We start from the raw sequence: 13,172 nt of genomic DNA, 5'->3' as shown, positions 1-13,172 counted from the left end.
TGTTGTGTACTTTAACAACATGATGCATTTTACAAATCACTTTATCCGTTTTCCTCTCTGGATTTTCATGCAATTACAAAATGGTCTCAGAAAAGACGATTCCTTTTAGACTTTTCAATCAATTTAAAAGAGAAGATATTGAAAGACCATCTAAAACAATAGTTCATTTTCAAAAGCATTTGACGTTGTTCCGAATAAAGAGACAAGTTATTCAGCACCAAAATACGACATTAAGATAAAGATACCACTTCTCTATATTTAAAGTAATGACATTATGATATAAGATTTTGTTTTGAGAAAACCAATTTATCTAGCTTGCTTAATGCCTCTATGGGTATACGTTATGTAGATGTTCGCATTCATTTTAATGTAATTACTTGGAAAGGGGGCATTTTACGTCGATAATTCTACATTTGTGTTGTCCCTTTCGTCATAACTATATCTCGACTTACCTATCCTTTAGCAATACTCCACCAACGACCGACGCCCATATTGACGCCCATATATTGCAGTTAAAGCTCATAAAACACAAAACTAGAAAGCGCATACATACTAATGTTATATTACTCAATGTATGTGTAATACTTATCGGTCTTTATACATATACACCGTCGAAGAAGGAGAGAAAGAGAGATAATTTTAAACTGTTACATGAAGACATGTGCCAGCTATGCACTGACACCATTATCATGGCAATCTCCGATCTAACAGAACATCCACTCCCCAGGACGCCAATGTCTGCTTTACATGTGGGTGTACAATTTCACTTCACCTGCCACAGTTCGTAAACATAAACTCGTTAGCAACCTCAAAATGGTATAAAGGTAAACTAAAATAAGAATAGATTGTAGTGTGTTTACCTTTCCTTTGTTTATCTCTAGTAAAAGAACAGTTCAGGTATGTTTACCAGTCCGTTAGTATTAATGCTGGTAAAAAGTAGAAATCAGACATGTAAATCGGTGTGCTCCTGTTTGATGTCTCAATGCAATAAGGGAGCTTTCCTCATTTTAAAAACTTAATTTGAGCGCTGTTTTATTCAGTTTCCACCTCAATGTGATCACCGTTCCAACTTCCTGCTCTTAGTGTTGCTATTAAAAAAATACTTCTTAAATGCTTTCATTCTCATAGATAACTATATATTGTTGGTTGATTCGATGACTCTTTTTAGATGATAGACGTCTTAATTTTCTTTACATATAGAATTTGCTACAAGTCCACTGTCTTGATCCAGAACAGAAAAGTGAGTGTATGAACAGTTTGTTTGTAACGGATTCAATGAAAGCGTGACATATGAGAACTTGCTCATTATTCTTTAGCTATTTGTAATGTATGTCTTGCAATATTAGATGCATCATGTGTTTTTTTTATAATAGTAAGAAGTGCTTCCATATCATGGTGTTAAGTTAATATGGAATGCAGTTCGAGTTTGAATTCCAAAAACATCAATATTAAATTACTGAACAACATTGGGTGAATGTCACAAATAGAGTAAGTTTGAAATCATACAGTTGTATATGTGTACGTTGATAATGTGAATTTCAGTTAAGAATGGAAAACAAACTTTAGTGTATATATAATACAGGTTTTTAAATGTAACCATTTAAGTGGTTTGAATAGTATGTCTCGGTGCAAAACAATACACGTAAACACTTCGTAAAGTGTTACAGGTATCGTACCTGTGGGAACATATTAGCACTGCACCTGTTTAAGACCGATCCCGGTTGAATACGTGGGATAGGAACGTTCTTTAATTAAGCGTCTAAGTGAAAAGTGTATGCTACTCTATCTCCGGGATTGGCTATAATCCTGTAGCTGGGTACACGGTTCATTTTCAGAATCTGTTGATATATTTCACCTGGGATTCAAATGATGTGAAGTTAGATATTTAATCTTCAGATTTGTTTCCGCTGCATAACTACATATTTTATAGAGCACTTTAAATATGCATTTTTTGTCTGATCCCGAATCCGCCTTCGTTATTTAAACTTTTAATTGAACTCAACAGGTGGTATTTCACGGCATACTATTTCAATTAGACTAGTACTGGGGACGTTCGGACGGACGTGTCCAGGAGAACAATAACAGTATAATATTTAGTATAAGCTTGATGTTTTATGTTTGTGCTACTTTTTTCCTATTAAGACGAGCCAGAGAAAGAACATGTAAACTTTGCTAACCTTTCCTGAGGCTGCGTCTCACGTGAACATATCTCATAAACTAACATCAAACGCATCCGCTTATAAATGGCGTTTTGTTATTGGTACCAGTTATACATACCAGCCCATTACCACTCTCCTTTATATAAACAAATCATAAAAGAGCAATACTGCAAAATTGCAAACGCCATTACTTTACAGTAGAAAGTGTTGGTATTGGTGGTGTCAAATTTTACTATATCTAAGCTTAGTGTGTATAGTGTAAAATGTGCTCTTACCTGGATCATTGAAGAGCAATGAAAAAAGTCTCGTTTACTCATCATTTCCCCGAGAAAGATTCACATGATTCAGATAAACAACACATTTACACATTCAACTCAGTTATTATACAATATTTTCTCTCATTACAATTCGGGACATTTACATATGACATACGTTACTTATCGTTTTATATGCTATTCGTTATACATTGGCATAAATTACCTTATCTCAAGTCCTGAACCTCTTGTCACAATAAAAACGTTTTCCCCTGACACAATCGCATCACTTACCCCGAGAAACTTTCACTCTGATGTCAAACAGGCGTGGTTTAGACGGAGGCCCAGGAGTATTTTTGAGAGCCTGAATTTTGTTTCCTGAGAATGGCAGTTGGTGACCAATGGACCAAACCATTGGGACAGAGGGCGCAACCTCCTGATGAGAGGAATGTGTGTCTCCCTTGGGATATGGTTTATGCAGTGCTACCCCTGTGTCAACCCGAACTAATAACCAGGTCCACACAACAAGACTTAGCACATCAATACACATAACATGCATAATGTTCCCTTGTCATCTGTTATCATTGTCATTCATCACTTCATCCTTGAGAGATTGTTGGATAACATCAGTTTTGTTTCTACCATATCCTCGACTTTTACCTTCGTACTCTGTAGTGATCATCATGTTTTGTTATAATATCCACTAAAAATAAGTTAACTTTCCATATTAAACGCCTTTTTCTTCAGATTTTGCCATGCAGAAACATCCAACAAAGCAGAACACCTCCGATAACAAGGCATACTAAATTCCATTTTGAAGCTGTATCCAGGTAGGCAGTTGGAGAAATAATACGCCGTGACGGCTCCCACTTACACTTGATGCAATTCCGGGATGCTATTTATATCATTAGGTAAGGTAAGTAAGAAAACTATCTCATTGTCACCCCGCCATTTTGACATGCGATATCTATTATATGTCTCTGATTCACGACACACAGTCTGAGCTAATTAGCGTCCTTACTCACCAGTCCGTGTGAATCTAGAAGGCCACACCCTATGGTCCATCGTAGACTTGTGGTCACATTTCGAGGTGATACCGACACTAGAAATGACATTATATAGGTCACCAGCTCACGTGTCACCCGGAACAGTAAAATGATAATGGGCCATCTGTGGCATCGCTGAAATTCTTTAGAATAAAATATGCTCACATTGTTTATTCTTACATTTGCGGCTTAAATCCAGCGTCTAGCGGTAGACCTAACGCTATGGTATAGAATTTAATGAACGACCATGCACTCTTCATCCACATTAATGCAGTAAGATGTTTTCCGCTTTGTCAATACGAAATTAATTGGAAGCGTATTTACTTAATAACACTGAAATATTTCTGGCATACCTACGTGTGTATATTTCTCGTGATATTAACTCGAAGCATTGCGTTATTATCTCTACTACAACTCTGTGGGATCCAATAGATCGCATAATTACTGCACGTAATAACATTGAAACATATGACGTGAAACTACTTGGGAGCTCTTTGATGAAAATTGCAAACTTAAGTTTGATCCGCAAGGAACAGCCGAGCAACTGTTGACGGCCTGGTACACATGATCGAATGTATTTATCCAATATATAGTCAATGGCGTTGAATATGGTGGTAGACAGGGCAAGCCATTTATAACTACTCCTCCCCGCACCTGACTAGAGAGTTCAATAACAGTTCAGTCAATATTGGGCCTTACAAATAAGTACATTTGAGTATATAAGTAGATAGCGCCGTGGAAATCTACAGTTACCATATGGGAGGGATACCACAATGGAAAGAGGAGCGCGAAGGGGGATCTGAAAGAACATTACATATCAACCTAATAATGACACTGGGGCAATTTCCGCTATCTATGAGAAATCACCCAAGGGAAAATGTTTGGTGAAAACCGTGTTATGAATGGCTGTTGTACATTGCTCTTGCGCAGTGATTGATAGGGATGAGTTAATTATTGTAAACAAAACGTCAAAGAAGCAGAATGTTCTCATCAAAATAACACCTGATTAGAGAACCTTTGTACCCCAACTTTATACAGTACCATCAATGTCTCCGTAACATACCAATATAATTACCGGTGGACGAAGCGACCTCTGGTGTACACTGTGTGCTCGAGGAGGAAAATGTGGATCCGAGACCAACAAAGACGGAGACAAACAACCAAATGGCAAAAATAGCAACCCTATCTCGATCCTTGGTTAACGTCGCGTCATAACAACAGTCCAGAAAAGTAACGCCTTTTGCAAGAAAAAAAAACGGTTACTGGATATATCTTGCAAATAGTTTTCTCTCTTGTATTTCATCATGACAGATGGGTGTACTTTTGAGAAAAATATTAGCCCACATATACTATCGCTGTCAGTTGTGTTTGACGGAGATTAATCTTTCGATATATCGTTCGGAAAGCTGTCTACGGATTAAGTATTGGAGATAGATGTTCCGTGTGCCGACGGATTTGTGATATCCAAGGTGTACTCTAAACTTGTACAGATGTTCCGATAAATGTGGCAGAGATTTTCGGACTGTAACGTTGTATCATAGTTCCGTTAGGTTAACTGGCGTTCTCAAACCTTGGACAGATAGGATCTCACTGACAATATTATCTATAAATGATCTTAAGAATATAATATAAAAAGGAAGATGATAATATATATAACGCTCTATATTAACTTCTGGCGCTGGATAGTGCTTTACAGATGCATGTAAACGTCTTCAACATTAGAGTGAATTACGAGAGACTTAAGATTTACAAGAATGTTTATGAAGCAGTGCCTTTCCTGATTCCATTTATCATGCAGTGTACCTTTATGTTTCACAAAACTTACGCTCTCTTCTAAACTCTACGGAGAGCCCGTGAATCTAGTCAATGATCTCAAGAGTAGTGATATTATGTAACGTCACTAAAAGGAAAACAAGGGAGGTCTGGCGATTCAACGAGTTCTGATTGAATAATGGAATATTTTGAAACGAATCAGAATCCGCGAATAAATGCTTTTTCGGAAAAAGACACGTTTATGATATATAGTATTACATATAGAGACAAGTGTTTACATATGGAACTGCGGATCATGACATCATGTAGTGTGGCCCGTTTAGCAACACTATCCGATTCCTTCTCATTCAATTATACAAGGTTTATCATGGTATTAAAGTAGACATATACGGGAAAAGACGTCTGCGTTGGCGGACCCAGGTCATATCAACGTCAAACTGGTATACACATAGTACTGGAAGTTGATCAGACAGAAGTCGACCTGAAATCCGTGTCCAATGTATGTGATATGTCAGTCAAATATAACGGGAATTCCATGTATCCACGACCCCCCTGGTACGTAAAGCGTTATCGGACAAAAACTCCTACATGTGTTAACATGAAAAAGGATTCCAACAATGTCCAGACCGGTTCTATTAACGCGGCTCAGACGCTGTGGTCGAGATTGACAATCCACATGACGCGTCATCGCTGTCCCGACAATGTTTGTATGATCTGATGAAATGTTCCCACATACTGAACCACTTGTTGAGTTAAACATTATGCAACCGACAAAGACATATCAACATAAAAAGATAAACGACCATTTTTTATCTAAAACTTAATGACGATATTGAAATAAATCATACTTGATGCTATAAACACTCAGAAATACATCACAGTACTGTCTCAGAGTGTGTGAACTCTCTCACGTTTATCACGTACTGTCAACATTTGGAGTTAGTGGATTTTCTCTCCAATGATATTTTTTGGTACCGGTATAGGTTTAAAACTTGGAATACTTTAATAGTTTCTTTGCGTTTGTGGTTTGTTGAAGCTTTCTGTGTATATGTGGTTACATAATGTTCTTGTTTCCAACGACGAACAACTGTTCACACTAGAAGCTGTATTTGTGGTAATTTGTGCTGACCGAACGATCTTAGAGTTTCACATATATAATAAACAACAGAGTTATTAGACAGAATAGGTTACCTACTTTTTAACATTAACAAACAGGGGAAGGAGAACACGTCGTTCAAATGCCATTGCGCTTAGTGGCAAGAGCCAATGCTTGAACAAAATATATTTATGTTCTTTAAAAATTGTCCAATGCCCCAAAGTTAATGCACCCCTTTCAATGTTGAAATATCCGACTTTTCAACTTCTCTCCAGACTGACACTTTTGCCCTTAGGCATCACTGATGAGTCTTGGGACAAAGCTGTACGGCGTTGTTAGGGTTTTGTTATCATCTCGGTATTTTAAGTTTGTAAATTAAAATAAACTGAATCTATCATCAAGCTTATTGATATCCTTTATAATGTTCTATTAAGATGATTGTTTCCTGTACATTCCTTTGAAGAATTTTACAATTTACAGGATTACATATAGAGAGTTGTTTAATTGTGGATTGAGTCAAAGCATATTTACTTTACTGGTCATGGCCGTTTCCAACTTTTTCTGAACACTATGTAGTACTTTATCACATATTTATCAGTGATATATCAAAATGTATTTATGCTATGAAAGCGATATTTTTCACTAGAAATATTTTTGATATTAAATATTGTTTTTGATGACTTGACCAATCAAAGCAAGGATTCGAAAATACCAAAACAATTGACCAATCAGAAAGTCCGACATACATGCCAGCACCTGGTCAGGGGAAATTACTTTTCTTGTTTACAAACTATCTCGCTTGTCTGAAGCTTCTGTCGTCTACTGGTAACATTCTGATTAACAGCAAGATGAGGTCCCAAAATAAGGTATAATGAACTTCTTGATTGATTAAACCTTGAAGGAGGGTTAGATATGCAACATTTTTTTTATTGTTTGATGATGCAGCTTAAAGCTGACAACGCAAGCTAAAAAGCTTTCGTTTTGAAATAAAAAGATAATAATTTTTTAAATGGTTTGGAGATGTTCCCTGTGATACATATTTATCTTCTGGTCACCGTTTCAAAGGAAATGGCAGACATTTCAGTTGCTTTGATACGAGACTGGAGATCATTATATTTTTTTTTTTCATTTCAAAACGAAAGTTTTTTAAGCCAGGAACACAAAAGGGGTCACAAATTGCCTAGTTAGCATACAGGGAAGGTTTTTTGTTGGAAAAAAATAAACAGAATATTTAACTCTGTCTTCAGTTATACCAAATATATTTACTCGTGTGAGAAATATTTGAACATCTACGCACACGTGCAAAATATCAAAAACACTATCCTCACTCGCGAAAAAAACATTTTGTATTACTAAAAATACTGTTAGATATCCTTATAACAGCTGATCACCTCAGCGATTCTATCCACGTCTTGGTTTACATATGTTCAAACTCTGGTACTTGTAACATATGTAAACATATCGTATATCAAATAATCATTACGTACTTATCGAAACAAAGAATCCTTATTGTATTCTCGCATAATGTTTTGGTAAATTGTATATAAATCCATTAATGTTTCTTCTAACAAATATTCTATTTTTGAATGAAAAAAAACCAACCACGTTTGTATTTTGCAATTAATTTGGATCATTCACACCTATATCGCCAATATTTGGGATAATGCTTCAAACATGGAAACAGATAAAAATGTAGCTCGTGCCCTGGTGGTAGATAAAACCTGCACTGTCATTGTGTATAGTACATGTACATATGCATGTTGTTATCTGCGACACATAATAATGTGTGTTGTTCGGGAAGCATTCACACCTGTACGACGGACGGTTCTCTTTGATCTCGGCAGACATTAATTAGACTGTGGGCCATTTCGTGGTTCATGTGAGGACAGGTACATGTTATATCTTAGGTTATTAATCATAGCCTTCACGGTATGACGTCAGATGAGATCGAATACCTAAATTCACCTTACTAACTGTAGCCTACATTTGCTAGGGTCACATAAGGTTAGCATTTCGGATACATAGCTCTGTAGAATGGCCACCAGAGTATGTTACCATGTTAAGACAGTTACATATGGTATACTGATTCCTGGCCGTAGACTACAGAGCACTATCCGACGCCATGTTGGGAGAGATACATAAGCTACATACCTTATTAGATAAAGAATACGAGTCTATGATCACGTAAGGAGAGCAGATACCTTTATGATACATACCACGCCTAATGATGACTACAGTGTCTAGGTAACACATGAGGTTAATACCTTCATAATACATAGTTAAGTTACCAAACAATATACGCCCATTACCATTTGAGGGTCAATATACATCTATCCACAAGCTTCAGTTTCAGGGTTCACGCGAGGATATATGTTTACGATAAATTCCTTATATACTTTGACTAAAAACCATGTATGCAGCATGCATTATTAACGAAACATAACAGAGTGTTTGGCAAAGTAGGAAAAATACATATGATGCACTCCTTAGAAAAATGCCTAGAGCTATGAATATAATAAGGAATTAATATGTTGTCAATGTTCGAACGCGAATGAGTTATCAATTAATACCTTGTTTACAAGAGTGTTATCTTAGAAACAGTGGATAACCAAATTTGATTAAAGTCATGGGATTCACGGTATTCACGTGAAAAACTCGGGGAAACGACATTCGTAATCGTAAGGAGATATCGACGATTGTTTTCCGTCAACTCATCATCATCGTATTGATAAGTATTACCTATCGATTCAAAACATAAAAAAATCGCATATCTTGGTTAATATTCAAGATAAAAAAAATTCATACTTATTTTCATAACATATTATATAGTTATATCAATATAACGGACTGTCGGTAATTAATACTATACGCCAACTATCTAGGTACATTGTTATGATACAGAGGGATTGTGTACGTCAGTTAAAGCAATGTTCTGTTCGAGGGGAAGGAACTCTCAAACTCTCCACTGATCTTCTGTACGTCGATGATAGAATGCTTGCTATTAAGTTGACTGGACTGAATATGCCATTTTGTTTCTTAATCATAATAAAAAATGTACAAGCTCACCTTTCTGTGACGTCACAACATTAATGATGAGGAGGAGAATCGTCCCAGTCCACACCCACCGTGTCATGTCTCGACCTGTACGGGAATTAAACAAAACATTTTAGTGGTTTACTAAGTACTCACATAATAAATGTGATGGCAGTACACATACACAATAAGTTTCATAAACAGGTACGTTAGTGTTATGATCAAATTAGCAATAATCACAACCCTGATCACAAGTATATTTGTGCTACGTTAGACTAATCAAATGTCGTATCTTCAATTCAGCGGCATAGGAGTGTTAAAAAAGGCATATTTGCTTTACACACGGTATTCAAATGCAACATCTACAAAATCAAAAGTAGTTAACTTTGTACAACATAGCAAAGAATCGCATCTTTTAGACGTCGGTGTTATATAAAGTAACAACTCTCACCATAATATATAGTCATGTTACCGGTACATGCACATCCATATCACAACCATATTCAATATTGTATAAATTAAGAAATCCTTACATATACTCATCACAGATATGTTGAAATGTTACAGTTGGTAACAACACGTCAAATTCACTGACCCTAAAAGTTACACAAAGTAACAAATTGTCACACCTCCAAATTAAGGGCTTTTTAGTGTTATACATTGTACAAATTTTGCTATTCAATGTAATATTACAATCTGTTATGACCTCAGTGTAATATCAACGTAATAAACATCCAAACGTTCGTCGTCCTTGCGTGCAAATGTACCTATAATGTAGATTCATGACGTCCTTATTAGCAAGATGGCATTGCGGATTGTTAGCTAGTTTATAAAAGTGTTGTTTATTGGTGTGTATTTTGGGTTCACATACACTCTGACCGACCTCCCAACACAATCAGCAGGACATTCTTGAACTCTTTCCAACATTACAGTTGATTCTAGGTTACGTAGTTATCAATTAAAATGAACAATTATCTAAGCCGCATGTCGTACAATAAAGCTCCAATTGTTTTCGTTATGATATGGATGGTTACCCGGACTTGCCTGTATATACTATACAAAGGAAACCTGTATTTTGCAGTTAGAAAATACGTTCCAAGCATATTGTGATTTCTGGATAAACATGTCCGATTTCGATGTTGCATAACATTTAACAAAGGCTCATTCAATTATTGTTAAAACGTTGTGAAACACATACGTCTACACAGCTGGCTTTACATTATGCAGATATCTACTGAAGTGATAACGAAATGGGTTCGCCCGTACAACAAATCAACATATTACCAACATCCCATTGAAGCCATGTTCTGGATGATGTAGTAAACAATACATGGTATATCACACTCCTCTACCGACTTACCACTGCTCAATGGTACCGTTATAGGTTACAGTCTTTCAAAGGTCAACAAGCCGCAAAACTCCATGTTACAACTACGGCCACCCACGCACGTGTTTTACACGGGTATCTACCAGGGAACATGCCGACTTTGTAGCAACTATGATCATCGAAAAATAATCAAACATTTGCTAAAGACGCGATATTGCTATATTTTGTGTTTTCTACATCCTCTGATAGGACGAGAGCTTGTCACTGATAATTTCAATTTGTACACATGGATATTGAAGTCAAACCAATATTTTCACTGTGATGCATATTATTTTCAATATTATGTAATTACAGTGTACATACATTGTATTAAAAACAACCTGTGTTTATTAATTTTGTTGGCCCTGATAGAAACATACATGATTTTATCGGGTTTTTTGGCTACGTAAGTTCTTCTATTTTTCATGTCCGATCAGGTAATCGTTAAATGTTGGAAAGTGAGTGTGATATCCACCACGCCACTCGATATTCAAGACAATGATATATGCTTATCACGATAATTATTCACAAAAATAGATTTAAAACAAAATATTAATCACAGTCAATGAAACGGATTTGCTTTATTTAATGACATTTTGAGCCTTTGTTGTATATCAAAACACTGATTTTATGACGTATTTAAGGCACAGACTGATAATTAGGTAAGTGATCAGTCAGGTCACTTGTAGTGGGTGTAGGATACAACAAAAGTAATTTAGCCGGGAGTATGATATACAAACATGTTTTATGAGATTTGTAATTTCCATCGATACTAATCTACACTACTGACCATTACTTTAACGAATAACATTAATATTCCTAAAGATTAGACGGCTTAATTAGCACAAATCGAATGATTTTTTATTGCATGATTTAATAAATTACGGAGGTTACCAGCAGTTGTATAACGCTCTGTACCTTCAACAAATTGTTATTTATCTGATCAGCAATTACTGAATTGTTAGACCCAAACCTTAGCGCGAATCGGTATACAGCCGCATACATCAAGGCAGAAATTGTATGTTTTAGCAGTTTTCATAATTGTTCCATTCCTACCTTGAACGAATATGGCGAATAAGAGTAAAAGTTTTAGTTATTATACACTTGGTAAATCGATAATGTCTGCTAACTGCATTCGTTCATTGCTTTTCTGGGTTTTTTTCAGTTAATGTTGTGACACATTAAGTGTAGTTTGATTGTTGTTATAGTTCAAAAAATATTGTAAGTGGAATAACAGCATCCTGTGGAGATTACTATGTTACTGCTTCAAATTGGCCTTTACCTAGACAATTGCCATCAGCAGAGGAAATGTATAATATAATTTACTACACACTATGTTTCACTCCTTCTGACAGAGAATAGTGATTGATCGCTGTCCATGTACTTATCCCGCTGTATACCATACAACACCCTTCCAACACCTTCACCATCCTTTTTCACAGCTTTGGTGCCATTCCCAATCATATTGCCCATAACAAACAGAAGGTTTATTCATGATCCATGCTATTGAAGCATAATTTACGGCATTCTGAAGAGAATGGCTTTTTTGTCTGTGGTTTCTGATGCCTGGCCATGCTAAACTGTAGTATTCAGACACAAACACGTATGGTGTTTACATTGTTCTGAAATCAACATATATTCTTTGGAATATATCGGGAGTCTGCATTACGTTTTGCATTCCGTTGTCAATGTATGAGATATATCAGTAGAATCGTTGCGATGCATTGTCTTGTTTTACAGATAAGAAAAAATACATGTGTCACAGGGTGATCAAATATATTTCCAAATAAGTTGATATCCACCAATCATTGCTTTATTACTTGCTTTCTGTTAGGTGACGATGAATCTATTGTTTTATCTGAAGGTTGAGAAGAATGATTATTAATTTTTTCTCAAATGCGTTCAGCATCCTTCTGTGTAATTAAGCAGTGCTCAATACCACTAGATTTGACATACTTGCTTGTCATACCCTTTCGTAAAATATGTGTAAAGGTAAAGGAAGAGCTAACAATGAATATGCCTAACCTGTTGCAAGAGAGCATGTGATGGATCATACCAAGTTCTAGTTTATGAACTCTATACTAAACAAGATATAAATAAAAAAAATCTGCAGCTACTTCAAGTGACTCCCCCTCCTATTTATCGCCTTTCAGTTAGTGTAGTATAGAAAACAGTGGCTGATATTGGTTGCATTTCGTCAACTTCCTTGTGTAATGTTTCGATGTAACAAGCTCTTTTAGATATGAGTAACGTCATCGAGTTTTCAGTATTGGTACTTTATTTATTGATAAACAACAAAAAAAAAACAGGCAAACTTGTACGCAGTTTTAACGAACTGTCACCTGGTCTACTGGAAAAACAAAGGATGTAAATAGAGGAATCCACATGCTAAATGCGTTAGAGGTGCTCTGGCAGCATCGACACACTCCAAGGCAATACCACAAG

The 13,172-nt window shown here is 36.0% G+C and overlaps 1 protein-coding gene across 2 annotated transcripts in view; it reads right to left on the bottom strand.

The window, feature by feature from the left end:
• Positions 1-13,172, bottom strand: part of LOC117330408 — a 61,427-nt gene that overhangs the window by 30,063 nt on the left and 18,192 nt on the right. For both annotated transcript variants that reach the window (XM_033888674.1, XM_033888673.1), the window contains exon 2: positions 9,395-9,469. In XM_033888674.1, the coding sequence (XP_033744565.1) occupies positions 9,395-9,461 (67 nt within the window). In that variant the 5' untranslated portion in view covers positions 9,462-9,469. The remainder of the gene's footprint in view (positions 1-9,394; positions 9,470-13,172) is intronic.

The sequence above is a fragment of the Pecten maximus genome, chromosome 7 (genome assembly GCF_902652985.1).
Source record: "Pecten maximus chromosome 7, xPecMax1.1, whole genome shotgun sequence".
Taxonomy (NCBI): domain Eukaryota; kingdom Metazoa; phylum Mollusca; class Bivalvia; order Pectinida; family Pectinidae; genus Pecten; species Pecten maximus.
This window is presented reverse-complemented; position numbering and strand designations above follow the sequence as displayed.